At 42.3% G+C, this 14609-nt stretch overlaps 2 protein-coding genes across 2 annotated transcripts; both read left to right on the top strand.

The window, feature by feature from the left end:
• The first annotated feature begins 765 nt into the window (after positions 1 to 765).
• On the top strand, positions 766 to 4447 carry LOC108064367 (leucine-rich repeat-containing protein 15). Its single transcript, XM_017151856.3, has 2 exons — positions 766 to 895; positions 3093 to 4447. The coding sequence occupies exons 1-2, from the start codon at positions 766 to 768 to the stop codon at positions 4445 to 4447; spliced, it is 1485 nt and encodes a 494-aa protein (XP_017007345.3).
• A 1499-nt stretch (positions 4448 to 5946) lies between these two features.
• Positions 5947 to 7794, top strand: LOC108064578 (insulin-like growth factor-binding protein complex acid labile subunit). The gene is made up of 2 exons (XM_070217569.1): positions 5947 to 7660; positions 7721 to 7794. Exons 1-2 carry the CDS (start codon positions 6014 to 6016, stop codon positions 7736 to 7738), a joined length of 1665 nt encoding a protein of 554 aa, XP_070073670.1. The 5' UTR covers positions 5947 to 6013; the 3' UTR covers positions 7739 to 7794.
• The last annotated feature ends 6815 nt before the right edge of the window (positions 7795 to 14609 follow it).

Raw genomic sequence — 14609 nt, 5'->3', positions numbered from 1 at the left:
TATCGATTCGTCGATCTCGAATATGTATTTCAAATCGATCCATCTAAAAATGCCTAGAAAAATATTATATTTACCATAAGTCCATAGGTTGACTTCTCACATAAAAGTATTAATATTTTGACGCATAACAATAATATATTTAAATTTTAATTTTTAAAACCCCTAAAAATGTACAATTTTTTCAATGTTTTATTTTTAAATATTTAAAAGGGTTGGCAGACCTATTTTTCCGTTTTATTTGAAAATTTCTATTGTTCGATAAAAAAGATTTAATCTAAGATCTAGCCGAGAGATCTGTAGCATTTCTTCGAGAATACCCTTTGGCATCGGCTGAACTCCTTGTCGAAACTTCGGCATTTGTTCACTGAGTGGAAGAACGAGTCTTCAATCAGAGCATTTGTCAATGGGTCGTCAGCCATGTCAGCAGCATGACTTCTGACACGATCGGAGGAAAAGGGAGGGCAGCCCATATGCCCACATTCGATTTGACGGATGCTCAGGGGTTGGGGCGCAAGTTAGAAGCCATCATAATTTAAACATGAGTGTTGGCTGCCACTGCGCACTGGGCTAACAATGATGCGGTTGTGGTTGGGTTTTATGGTTTTATGGTGGGTTCTGCGACGCTGAAGAGGATTCAGGCTGAGGAGCTGTGGTCTGGAGGGTCGGGTCGTCCATTTGGCGGCCTTATCAGCGACAGCGATGGCAGATTAATCGGCCCCGATAAGAACGCGAGCCCGAGAACCCGAACCCTGGGATGTGGACACGATGACGGGCACGATGACGAGTGCGGATGATCGACCAGAAGAATGGAGTGCTGGCGATGATGATGACGGTAGCGTAGCTCTCCAGCACCACTCTTCCCTTCGGATCGAAGTGCCTTTGCCTACGTATGCACGTACGTTCTTTGTTGTACGATTTTTGTTTTATATTCTCATTTTTCGGGGCTATCCCCGACTCCTTCGTGGCATTTTCGGTTGGACTTTGGTGAAAAGGTGTGCCTGGGTTATGCGAAATATGCGTGGCGTTGTCGATCGGATCGGTTCGAGGGATCGGGATCTGCACTGCCATGGCCCAAAGTGGTTTAGATTAAAGGGTTTAGTTCGCTGTCTTGTGTTATTTTATTTTGGGGCGTTATTTGCTCAGCGAGACGTGCGACTGCTTTTGACTCCGGCTTCGGGCCTTATTCTCTGGCTTTTCGACTGCAGGAAGATCGATCTGGCCGATCGGTCGGTGCACCTCATTGACCTCTCTCATTCTTTCAGTCCCTTTGCCCCATCAACTGGGTATTTCTGTTGTTGTGCCCGTTGAACATCTGTCGATCTTGTTTGGCGATAATTTGAATTGAGTTTTCTCTCCAAGTTGGCCAGCCTTCACATGTGTAAAAAGTCCAGAGCATTGTCCAAGTTCGGTGGGGAGGAGTCGAGGGGTAATGCCGGAAGGCGTGTTAATAACAGAGCTCATCCTCGTCAAATGAAGGCACACATAAGAAATGACACCGTGTCTAGGCAAAGTGCAAAGCTTTCCCACTGCACTCGGAAAAAATATATTCGGGTCTTTACTTATTTATAATGACTTTTTTTTAGCTATCCCTTATTTTTAGACAATAATAATTTATTTTTAATAACTCCGTATGTTCTAGGTTTCTTAAGTTGATTTATATCTTAAACAGTTGAAAAATAACTTTAAAAAATTCAAAAAATGTTTTTAACACCGTTATTTTAAGACTATTTTTGTAAGGAACTGATTTATTTTCTGGGTGTACCTTTACCAACATTACTTCCCCAGAACGTGTCACCCAAGGTGGGGAATGGAATGGGTTAGGAAAGGAGGAGGCTGGCGGAGGAACATGGTCCCAGGGCCCTCAGCCAATCCGCCGAGCACGTTCAAGTCGTTTTCTCGCAATTAACGCGAAATTCTACGAATTGTTTAATTAGAACTCCAGATTCAGTTCTCAGTTTTCAGGTTCCATCTTCGGGTCTGCGAGCTGTGTGCAACCTCTGCACGTTTGTATCTCGTGGTTCTTGTTGCTGTTCCCTCGCTTGTTCGGGGCTGCATAATCTTTTTTGTAAACATGAAACTCGCGCCATTATATCGAGCCAACGTTTGCCAGCCAACTTGAGTTGGAGAATGGAATGGAATGGTATGGCTAAGGCATGGGTATTGGGCCTCAGAGATCTTGGCTCACAGCCTGGCTGCTTTTTACATGCTCGCCTGCCCTGCGCCGTGTGGCTACGATTTTAAATTTAAAATCTGTGAATTTGAAGCAGTTTATCGAGACTCGACTCGACTCGAATGCAGCCTCCTCGTCCTTTTTCCTTTTGCTTAGGTGTTGTGCCCGATTTGGCCGGCCGATTAAATCATTAAATATTCCGATTGTGTAGCGTTATAATGAAATGTTTTTAACGCTTGTCTGATTTGGAATTATGCAGGGAATTAAAGGAACTCTCCCTCTCGCTGCCTTTTATTTGCTGAGCGAAGAAAATCTTATTTATGTGGAACATTTCGGACGGTTGTCGCCGATAAGCAAAGATGTTCCAGACATTCTGTGTATTTACTGGGTATTGGAAGATGAAACCGAAGACTTTGACTTTCATCAAATATTTATCTCTTAAATTTTGGATAAAGGATCTAATGATGCAACACATTTAAAATAGTGACAAAGAAGGGCGCAATTAAATTTATAAATTAATATATTGATTTTAAAATAATATAAATATCTGTAAAAATTAAAAAAAATATAAAAACTCGTATTATTACTATAAACGTAAACAACTTCTTGAAAAACATATTGCAGTATCAAGTCAAATTCCAACCAGACTCTTATCTCATTTGAATGCCCGCCAATCCATCGATAATCTAATAGCTGCGTACGTGATCGATATATCTCAATTCGTGCAGAACAGCTGATTCGTTCCACCTCTATTCCAATTAGCTCACAGTTTCGGATCGGATAATACTGATTGTAACCCGGATATAAAAGTCGGTTAGGTTTCAAAGGTGCAATGCATTTCCTATACCTCGTTCTGCTTTCGAGTGCCTCCGCTTGGGTTTTTCCCGACCTTGAGAGCAGATGCAATGAATCGTATTGCCACATAATCACGACGAAGACTTTGCCAACTGGCCCCAGATGAAGGTCCTTGAGCTGGGGGGTAACTCCATTACCAGAGTAGCCAACGGATCCTTCAAAGGCTTATCACAGCTCTGGTTTCTGTCTCTGCCGGGCAATGATATTCAAGATTTGCCAGAGGGTGTATTCCGAACCCTACCGGAACTTCTGCATCTTGATCTGAGTGGCAATGAGATCGGGAACCTTCGGGAAAACATCTTTGATGGAAACCCGAAACTAGAAATGCTGCTGCTTAATGGCAATCCCTTGACTTGGATAGCTCCAACTGCTTTTGGACCTCTACGAAATCTACGTCTTTTGGATCTAACCAATTGTGGGCCACTGCCGGTTCTTAAAGTTCCCGGTGCTCAATCCCTGATTCTAGATAATATCGGACTAAAGTATTTGGAAATCGTGGACAGTGCTATCAAACTCCAAGCCAGGAACAACCAGCTAACCAATATACGCTTAGCCGACAAGAGCTCAGTCACCGAGCTTGATCTGCAAAACAATTCCCTTACTACCTATGATATCCCCGATCTTCTAATGGGCATGTGGAGACTTCAACGTCTGGACCTGTCCAGAAATCTCATTCACAAATATCCGGCGGCGGGAAGCGATAACTCAAGCGAGCTCTTTCTCTTGCCCAACCTTATGTTCGTAAACCTCTCAGCGAATTTTCTACAGCGTCTGCACTACGACTCTCCGTTTCCATGGACAAGGCTCACCCATCTAGACTTGTCCTACAATAGAATATTTAGCCTACCAGCGACTGCCATTAACGATGCCTTCAATCTTCAGAGCTTGCACCTAGAGGGAAATTATCTTAGTTATTTTTCACCCAATACTTTTAAGAAATCGCACCCAGCTCTTAAAGAGGTGGCACTATACGACAACAAATTCAAGCCTGAAGTGTATGAAAATATTACCAAGTTCTTAAGAGGCATTGAAGTTAACGTACTAGAGAAACCCCAACATGATTTACCAATAGAGAAAACACAAGATGATCTTTCGAAAAACTCTATTGAGAAAAACGAACCTGTTTATCCGAGCAACGAAACTTTAAAGGAAGCAATTGGAAACTTAACATTACCTTCCAAAAAGGAGCTTGAAGTTTGCTCTTTCGCAGGTTCCGTGAAGGCAGATATTGATCAAAATTGGAGTATGTGGAATATCCTGATGGCTGTCCTCCTTATAGCTTCTCTAGTCCTGAACGGTATTCTGATCGTGCAACACTACCGCTTAAGAGGAAGACACTTGATTCCCCAGGATAGCCCACTTTCATCATTGGAAACGACGTTCATCAGCGACTTTTTCCCGGATGATCCAATTCTTCATTAAAATCTGTACTTAACATGTGCAGTTAATATTTCATTCCTAAACTCAAAATACTGTTCCCTAAATCAAAGTAAAGCAGGTGATACATAAGATGGTGATAAAAGCATTTAAAACGGAATTGTACTATTTTTCTTTCGATATCTAGAGACTCGGAATGCAGTAATAAACTACCTTTTTTATTATAACAACTTATGAAAATAGCTTTTTTAGCTTGTGGCCTTTTATAAAAACCTCTATTATTTAAATGCGCGCCAATCTGTTGAACATTCTCAAGAGCTCAATGATTTGGAACTTTTTTTGTATGTATTTTCTTGGATACAACAGCTGATTAGTCTCGCATCTATTCAACAAACTAAGCATCACGGGCAAATCTTTAACCGGCTATCTATGTTATTGCCGCTTCAAGCCGTATTATTTTTTCCAAATCCTGTTTAAAAAGAAAACGCGTACAAAAATTACATCGAATTATTTTAAAGAGAAGGTATTGTAACTTGAAATCACAGTCCATGCTGATAAATACACATTGCTGTAAATTTTAGCTGGAACCCATCAACAGATCTTCAACGTATCAAAATATTTTAAAAATAGATTATGTTTATTCAATGCCTTCTTCTCGGATCTGTTATTCTTGTTGCGGGAAGCAACGATTTTTTCCCCAATCTCCAAAACGTAAATGTAAAGGATTATGAAAGGGCAGCGAGGAGCTCTAATCAACAGGTCTTTCAGTTAGGAAAGAAATTCTTTATGGAAGAAAATCATATTCCTCCAGAAAAAAAATACCAGGATTGGACCATACCTGATCATCAGCCCAGACGTATTCGCGAAATTCAAAGTGAATCCGAAAGTAACCCCCAACCTACAACCGATTCAAAATCAGATTCCCAATCTAATTGCGCGTCAGTTCCTCAACCTGAACCTAATCCCAAAGCCAAACTGCACAAGTGGTCAGTATATGACATCCTCATCGTAATCTTCCTGATTCTAGTGGTGCTATATGTTAGAATGAGCCTGTATAAAAAAGAAGGGGATAACTGCTGCTTCGGATGCAAGTGGGGTAGGACAACGAACCAAAGGCCTGATGTCAGGGTTGAAATACTTAATCAGCAAGAAACTGAAACTTAAGTTTCTGAATTCATATTCTTCTCTTTTGTTTGGCAATTAAGTTGCCAACATGATTTTTAAAGTATTATTATTGAAGTAGAAGCAAGGCAATCAAATGTGGAAGTACTTAATGTAATACTAATAAAATTAACTTAATTACTTTAAAAAATTTGCATAGTATTTTATGGGTCGCATTTTTATAATCTACTCTATGAACTTGGTCCACCCAGAACGTTATCTCAAGCAACATGTGGAGAGAGCTTTACTTTGTTGTCATCAGCAAAGCTCCCCGGGGACTTTACATCACCCACTACCCACTATCAGCAGTGGGCAACGCTCTACCCGCTGATCCAGCGAACCAGATGATAAGCAAATGATGCTGTTTTCACTGCCGATCGAATTCAGTGCATTATTTGCGGTCTGACGAAGCGCGAGCAAAGTGAAACGCATTTCGTGTAAAGAAATAATATGCATTTCGTGATATATATTTTGCTCGGGGTTTTCGGGTTTAAATTGGGCAATGCTCGTTCCGTTTACGATGCCACCGGACGCTTGAATCTCAGTGCCAGTTGTCCGGATTCCTTCTGCGAATTGAGTGATCGACCGGTGGCCTACTCAGCGACTCCGGCTGTGGGACTCCGGGAATTGCACCTGACCAACTGCAGCCGCCAATCGATCACCTGGCTGGTTCTGAATCTAACGCCCGGCCTGCGGACTCTGGTCATTCGGAACTGTGCCTCCTATCACATCAGCAAGGAGAGTCTGCGACCAGTGGGAAATCTCACCTCCTTGCAAATGCAGCGCACAAGTCTCGGAGTTCTGCGGGATGAGATCTTTTCCACGGTGCAACGGTTGGAGATCCTGGAACTAGGTCAGAACATCATCCACACAGTGCACAAAGACGCCTTCAAGGGCTTGGCCAGACTAAGATTACTGGGCCTGCAGGGCAATGGGATTCAAGAGATCCTAACCGGCACTTTTGTGCCTCTGGTGGAGCTAATCCATCTGGATTTGAGTGGCAATGAGCTTACCACTTTGCCACGCGATATCTTCGATAAGAACAGAAAGTTACAAACCCTGCTGCTAAATGGCAACCAAATGAAGACTTTACTGCCGGAAGTTCTGGGCTCCTTGCCAAATCTTCGATTGGTCGACTTGGGACATGCTGGTGAATTGGACATTCTGACGCTGGAACTCAACAATATCGGCAGTTTAATCCTGGAGGGCAGTAGTCTTACCAGTTTAGTCATCAATGGAGGCTTTATCAAACTGCAGGCGGGAAACAATGAGCTGAATCATCTGCAAGTGGGAAACAAGGGAGCTGTAATCGAATTGGATTTGCATGGCAATTTGCTGAGTGGTAACGATACGGCCAGTTTTCTGAGGGGCATGTGGAATCTGCAGAGACTGGATCTGTCGAAAAATCTCATTGAAGCACTGCCTCTGCATGGAAGTGGTTTGGATAATCCGGATTCCCAGGAGCTTTTCCTCTTGCCCAGTCTAAGGTATCTGAATTTGGCCAACAATCGATTGGTTCGCTTGCCTCCGAACTCACCAATCCTCTCTTCTCGTCTCAACCACTTGGACTTGTCCCATAATCTATTGCTTAACCTGGATGTGGAGATTCTGAGAGGACTGCCGGTTCTGGAGGCTCTGTTCGTCGAGGGAAACCGCTTGAATACCTTCGACTACCAGCTCTTCCATCAGCAGCACGAAGCTCTCAAGGAGCTGGGACTGCATGACAATGCCTGGGAACCTGGTCTATATCGCAGGATGTTTGTCTACCTCAGCGATCGAGGAGTTCACCTGGAGGCGGGCATCCAAAAGGGGAACCGGATAAACAGCAGTCAGGTGGACATCGATTGGCCGCCAACTGGTAGTCAAGCGGAGGCCCAGAGTGCGGATCTAGCGGGAGTCTCGGGCATTCATCCTTACTGGACGCTAAGGGATATCCTGACTTTCACCATCCTAGTGGTGGTAATGATCATTCTGCTGATGAATCTATACCACATCCTGGACGATGAGGGCTGTATGCGGAGGTTTCGCCATTGGAGAAGGTCGCGTAATTCTACGACCAGGAACAGTGGACGACGACTCGACGAGCAGGACTCCGAAGTATGAGCCTGGTCAACTCTTTGGCTTACTAGCTTACCCCTTCTCCGTTTCCCAAAACAGCACAGCTCCAGTGAATAGATGGGACATGTAGCCAAGCTGCTCTGCAAGCCAAATAAACGCCAATTTGATGTCAATTTAGCGCTAGTCTTTTCTCGTTTCCTAGCGTGTTGTGGCTATATCTGTTGCTACCTTACTTGGTCGAAGGTATCATCTGCTACCCTGTACTTATCATTTTGATGGATGGCTGTACTAGATAAAATTTACGAGTGTATTAAACAAATTAAAAACGCGTTATTTCCTTTAAAGGCTGTCATAACTGAAAATGGGGTTTAGATTGATTTATTTGATTTTGAAAAAGTTGTCAAAAGGAAATTAATCTTATCAATTCGATCTTATCAAAAAAATAATATACAATGACTCTCTGAAATTCTATACATTTTTATTTTAGCTGCTATATTTTTTTTTTATTTATTTAAATCACTTATTTTAAATCACCAACTTTATGTAAGGGGTACAATCTTTGCCACATCCTTCACTCAGTAAGATCTATATATTTTGAATATGAAATCTTAGCAACGAGTGGATAGAAACAATGTCAAGAACAGGGGTACACTAAAAACCTTACACAAACCTTTTAAAATATATAAGGTACAAATGTACTTGTTTGTTGAAAGAATGCAATCAAGAAAAGAAACTATAAATGTAAGATGATAAAATTAATATGTGAGATCATGAAATTTCCTATTTACTCTCCATTTCTCTCCGTGTAGAGAAGAGCACTCGGGACCAGCCGAACAAGATGCACTTACAAGATTCGAACAAAATACGAATTTAATTCAAAATAATTGCACGGCATGCACAGGAGGACATGTGGACTGCTCTTTGGCTGTGGAGCTGCTGTTGGGCCAAGACCAGTTAGGACTCTGCCTGGAAGTTGGCCAAAAGAAGGGGGGAAGTGGGAGGGGTGGGGGAGGAATAGGCAGACCTGGTTGAACATCGACTTTTCCGCCTTCGTTGCTGGCACTTCATGGCATGTTTCCTTCGGGGCCGTGGATTTGTGGCGTTTGCATTTGCGTAGACCTTGCCACAAGCCTTCAAACACATAGTATATGCAGGCATTATAAGCAAGACTTGCCCCGCCCCCCCCGAGGAAACAGGGGTACCTACATATCAACATGTTTTGGGTGGAAATTTTGCCCGTGTTTATGTTTGGGGGTCCTCTCCTCGCTGGATTTTGATAGGGCATCGCAATTTCTGAGAAATTGTATTTTGATTTATTTATAATGTTGCAGCGACATGCACATGCATCGTTGTTGCTGTTGTTGTTACTGTTATTGTTGCATTTTCAATTGTTGTTACTGTATATGGCCTGTTGTCGTTGTTGTTGTTATTATACTGGGCATGCGAATCAAATCATTTTGATTAAATTAGAAATATGCAAATTATGTGCAGCTCATTAATTATGCGCCACCATATGATTTGGTCAAGTGATAAGACAGGCCAAGTGAAGAAGACAGAGAGAGGGGGAGAGAGAGGCCAAGTGAAGAAGACAGAGAGAGGGGGAGAGAGAGACAGGGAGTTGGGGCCAGACAGAGACAGGGGGATGGGGGAGGAAAGAGGCATCGATCGATTGAGTGCGAGCGAAAACGCATCACAAATCGCCCGCAAAACGCGCGCAAATCGCTTGGCAATTAAATAACTTCACACCGCGCGCTAAGTGGGCGTGGCCGGGGACGCCCACACACGCCCAAAAATTTCGCATTTGAAATGTAAAGCGCACGCGGCTTTTCTGTGAAAAATATTTCAACGATTTGTAAAAAATCGAAAGGCAATAAATGCATTTTTATCCCTCAATTCTCTGGTTTTAAAAGGGGTGTGAACAAGGGTATATTGGGATTATGGGATTCTGGCCTCATCGAGATAGCAAAAGTACAAGCAAAAAGGGTTACAGTACGAGCAATAAATATTCACAGCTGTGGAAATTAATCACATTGTTACAAATTACGGTGATAATAGCTGCTAATGACTTTGAGGTCAATTGATTTTTATTAATCAAAGATATTTTAAGACCATAGATATATTTCACCCTGGAAAATGTTTCCCAAAAATTTCTTTTCAGAATGGTGACCCAGACTTTCGCAATTTTATTTTGGAGGGTCATATCTCTTAAGATCTTTGTTTAGCACTCTGCCAATCTGCAATAAAATATTGCTCCTTTCCTAAACATTTAAATTTTAAGAACAATTTCCAACTCCAACTTATGTATGATGAACTAAAAATATTGTATGGTGACCCCGATCATTTGCGGTACCAACTATTCGATTTTACTCCGAAGTGGTAAACCCACTGATTGCAATTGCCACAAAACATAACGCGAGGGACCTCTGGAAAAGGCATTGCAAACCGATTCGGAATCGAACCGAAACCAAACCAATCCTGACCACAACAATTTACCAATCGTTCACGCGTCCCAGGGGCCGCCAGATTCTCCCTGCCATTGCGTGTATATCTCCGCACCGCACCGCCCCCGACCCACCACGCCCCCCGGCGACCACCCCCTATCGATGTGCATTCGGTTTTCTCCCCACTTCTTTTTTCGCCTTTTTTTTGGGGTGGGCGTTGCCGCGGAGGCTGTGCAAAGTGTAAATTTATGATCATGCGATTTTTATCGAATGTGAATGTGAAAAAGAGTACAACGTTTTTTGCACTTTATAAACAACAGCAGCTAAAGGGGAAAAAAAGAGAAGGCCCAAAGTGGACTGGGCCGTCGGCCGAACGCATTATTATTAATACTCGCACGCCGTCTGTCATGTTTTGTATTTAGTCAATTTTTATGTGTGGTTTTATTGAGCGTTTTTTAGCACTTTATGCTGCCAAACAGCGGCCACACCCCCTCCGCCCTCCGCCCCGCGTTCTGATTTCGGGCTTAGAGCCAGGTTATGGGTTACGAATTTACGGGCCATGGTCTGCAAAATGGATTGGATTGGATTGGGCTGGCTGTTCTTCCTCTACGCCAAAGCTAAAGCCGAAACCGAAACCGATGCCGATGCCGATCCATAAATCATGCGCCTTTTGGGGGTCGGCGTTTATCAAATTTTCGCACACTTGGCTCTCGACTGCGCCTGGCTGGAAAATGAGATTTTCCAAAAACCAAACGTCTTTCGGCGGCGACACGCCCAAAGACAAAAGTGCAGGGAAAATCTCCAGATGCTACCCCCAAGCGTTTCCCAACCTTTTAAGACCGGCACGACAATGACACTACGACCTGGCAGTCAGTCTGTCATCCAGTCAACCAGTCATTCAGCCAACCAGTCAGTCACTCAGTTAGTCATTCATTGGCTCACACGTGGCTAACTAGGGGGTGTGGGACTGGGACTGGGGCTGGATCGGCGTTAATGCGATTATTTTGTGCACTTTTGGCAGAGTTAATAAAAATTACTTCCAAACCAGTGAATGGCATACGTCGTGGAGCACTAAAGACACTTTAATGGCGATAGACAATGACAAACCCAAACCCGAAACCCAGTCGAAAATGAAACCAAAGCAATAATTTTTCATTTTTCCCCCATCAACAGCGAAATGCGGCACTGAGAAAAGCTTATAACAAGAATGCAGTTTTAAATAGGTCGAATTATTTATTCAAATACGAAGATATATTTTTACTTGTAGGGCTAGTACTCAACCCAATAAAAAGTCGTCTAAAACAAAAAACTTCATATGAAAAAAAATTTCTTGACTTTTTGTTTTGGACGACTTTTTTACTAGCCCTTAAAAAAAAAAATAAACATTCAAAAATAATATTATAAAAAGTTTTCTGGGTTGAATGGAAAATGAATAATATAACATTGGAACAAAAAAGGCTCTCAGAAGTATTTGTAAAATATATCTAAATTAATTTTTAAGAACCTTACTAAACTAAGGTAATGGTAGAATAATGATTAACCTTTTTTATTCAATTTAGGAAATATTTGATATATCAAATTATAACTATAGTTTTATACAGAAGTTTGCACAGGTATCTCTTAATAATAGTAACTTGTAGCAATAGATCCCTTGAAATAACATTATATAGTAAAATTTCAGTTTCAGTTGCCAAATTTGTACAAGATCATAAATCAATCTTATAATTCCATTTGGTTTCACAGCATTTCCCGCGGTGTACGCTTTCATATTTCACACCATGCTTAGGCGCGAATTTGTAGCACTAATCCGGGAAACTCTCGCTGGAGCGCAGTTCCTTCGGTGGCTCATTAACAAGGACCCTGCCCACCCCACCCCCTCCCCCAACAAAATCAGGATCAGAAGCTGGCTGCGTGATGCCGTTAATCGCATTATTTACAGCAAACAGGATCAGCGGGTTGACTCCGCTCGAAAGTCAAACGGCGCAAAACCCTCCCACGGGGATATCCGTGACATATGTAAAGTGTAAGCTCGCCCAAGGACCAAGGACGAAGGACTCCGGGCAAGGACGAGAGGGTGCTAAAGCGTCCAAAGCGGTAACGCGTGCCGGCGTGCGGTTCGTGTAATGAATATCCGCTTAGCCCTCAGTTAGCCTCGGCCGCTGCTCCTTGGATGCTGCAATTGTATCTGGATTTGGAGTTCGAGTTGGCTTCGGGTGGTGGAAAATGCAGTTTAAAGGCGAGTTCTGGGTGGTTCTGCCACCGGTAGTGGTGGTGGGTGTGGCCGTTGTGACGGGCGTGTGCGTATGGGAAATTGCCTAACTGACTGCCACAATATGCCCATCCGAGCAGTTTTCCTGCCTTGACAGCCCATCGCCCAGAAGGGGAGTCGCTTTATAAATGAGCAATCAATTCATAGACGGATGGATGGGACAGTGTGAGAAATCAGAGCATAAAAAAAAGGGAGAAAGGTCTCTAAAATAAGATTTATTTGAGATTTTTATTTCAAAAAGACTCATATAATTTTTAAACATTTTTGAAAATTAAAAAAATTTGAAACCAAGTAAAGAAAAAATCCAAGTAGTAATTTTTCGGTCGTCCCTGTTACAAACATTTTCTTCCTTAAAAATAATTATTAATGTCCATATTTCAATTTAAATTAAACTATAACTATTTTTCCTTTTAATATAATACTCAACATCTATTACCTTATCTATATACGACTTTTGGGATTTGTCCAAAAACCAGGTCCTCACCGCAAACATTAAAAAATCATAAATCTCTATCAATTCTCAACTGGCATCATAATTCCCCCCGTCGCCGGATAAACTTTCATAATTCCAACCCTTAATCTCCGGTCGTTTTCCCAAGCCGTTGGCAAGGACATGAGGGCCCAAAGTCCCCTACTGTGAGAATTGAGAGCATTAAAAAAAGGTCAAAGGTTACACAGTCATTTCGATCGAGTGCGGAGAACTTTTCACGCGGCTCTTACCGGGAAATGCCATAAAAATAAGAACGTAAGCAGTGAAAAATCTCCGCACCAGGTAATTAACGCGGGCATAAAACCGATAGAGATGCGGAGAAATGGCGTGGAGAAAGGCCAATCTCGGGGAGTAATTAGCTCCTGCTCCACAGATAAACGTTCTCCATCTCTCCCAGCGATAAGTGGACGCAGTTCTTATGGCCGCTTAAAGCCTTCCTCGTTGATTTTTATTCGATACTCTCCGGCTGCTCGTTTCGTTGGCCATTAAGTGGCCGGCAATCGGACCAGGACAAATAATTTTTATGGCTCCTCAATAAAAACGTAAAGAAGCCACCGATATCGGAGGGAAAATACTCCGAAAAGCGGAGTTTTTCCACTTTTACGATACCCTAATGAACAGACTGGCCGTGATAATAATTCAATGGGTTGAGGGGTTTCAGAAGGTTAAAGGGTGGGTGAGAACAGCATTCGCCTTGGCACAGATTAACATATTAAACGAAATCGATAGCGCAGTCGATAAGGATAACGCTGCCAGTTTGGAGGATATTGCGGCCCCGAAGACGCACGTGATGCGCTAATTTTTAGCTTGACACTTGCCCGCAGGAACTCGAGAGGATGAGGCGGTCTATATACCAGAGTATAAACGGTATGGGGTTGCCAGCGGCGCGTGTGGTCCGCCGGATATGTCAAAAGTGTCGTCGTCGATGGCACGTGACTGGCTTTAAATACAAAAAAAGTAGAAGTAGAAGGAAGCCCAAGCAGCAGAAACAAAGCCCAGCCCAGCCGGGTGGTCCATTGTCCTGGGAGGGGGAATGGGAGTCCCCTTTTCCCAAAAGTAACCTGATCCCCGATGCCGCACAATGGGACGTAATTTGTTTTCTCCAATAAGTAAGTTAGTTAGCCCATAAGGGGGATCAATGAGCGAATTCAACTAAGCCCGAAAACGAAAGCCAATCAGCAATCAAATGTAATGTGAGCCGACGATTGACAAGTCTCGATAAATACCTGCTGAACTAACACTCAAGATCTATCTGTAATGTTTACTCCAGCTGCTGACATATCGCACTTGTAGCATCAGCTTTAGTTTACAACATTTAACACAGAAAGGTTGTTTGTATCTCCTATCAGTTGACATATTAATTCTGAATATATTATAATAACATCAAAACAAAGCCTGTTCTTGCGCTAGATGAAAAAGAATCAATTAATTAATCAAATAAAGGTTGATGACTAAGTATTAATAATAAATTATAGGTATGTTACAAGAAAAGCGAGCCTTTAATAGGAACATCATTTTAGGAATTACCTGAACTAATAGCATTAGCACGCTCTATGAAATCTAAAAAAAAGGATAGGTAAGCCATCAACTAACCTAACACCATTTTATTTTATATCACATGCAATCCTGGCAATCCCTTGAGCAGCCATAAAAATGAGAAATTATTTTCGCTTATAATAAATATATAATTTGAGTGCAATGTAAAAGTGATTAACGATTAATGGCAGCTGTAGGGGCGTATTTGTTTCTTCCTCTCTGGTTGGAACCTCTTTTTTTTGGTATTTCTCC

Source organism: Drosophila takahashii, chromosome 3R (assembly GCF_030179915.1).
Source record: "Drosophila takahashii strain IR98-3 E-12201 chromosome 3R, DtakHiC1v2, whole genome shotgun sequence".
Classification (NCBI taxonomy): domain Eukaryota; kingdom Metazoa; phylum Arthropoda; class Insecta; order Diptera; family Drosophilidae; genus Drosophila; species Drosophila takahashii.
The sequence above is the reverse complement of the archived record's forward strand: the minus strand, read 5'-3'. Positions and strand labels throughout refer to the sequence as shown.

Excerpts from the sequence above, each read along its gene's own strand:
- LOC108064367 (XM_017151856.3), top strand. The coding sequence starts at position 766 with ATGACGGGCACGATGACGAGTGCGGATGATCGACCAGAAGAATGGAGT. Across the intron at positions 896-3,092 it reads GCCTTTGCCTACGTATGCAC|ATAATCACGACGAAGACTTT; the intron begins GTACGTTCTTTG and ends TCGTATTGCCAC.
- LOC108064578 (XM_070217569.1), top strand. The coding sequence starts at position 6,014 with ATGCATTTCGTGATATATATTTTGCTCGGGGTTTTCGGGTTTAAATTG.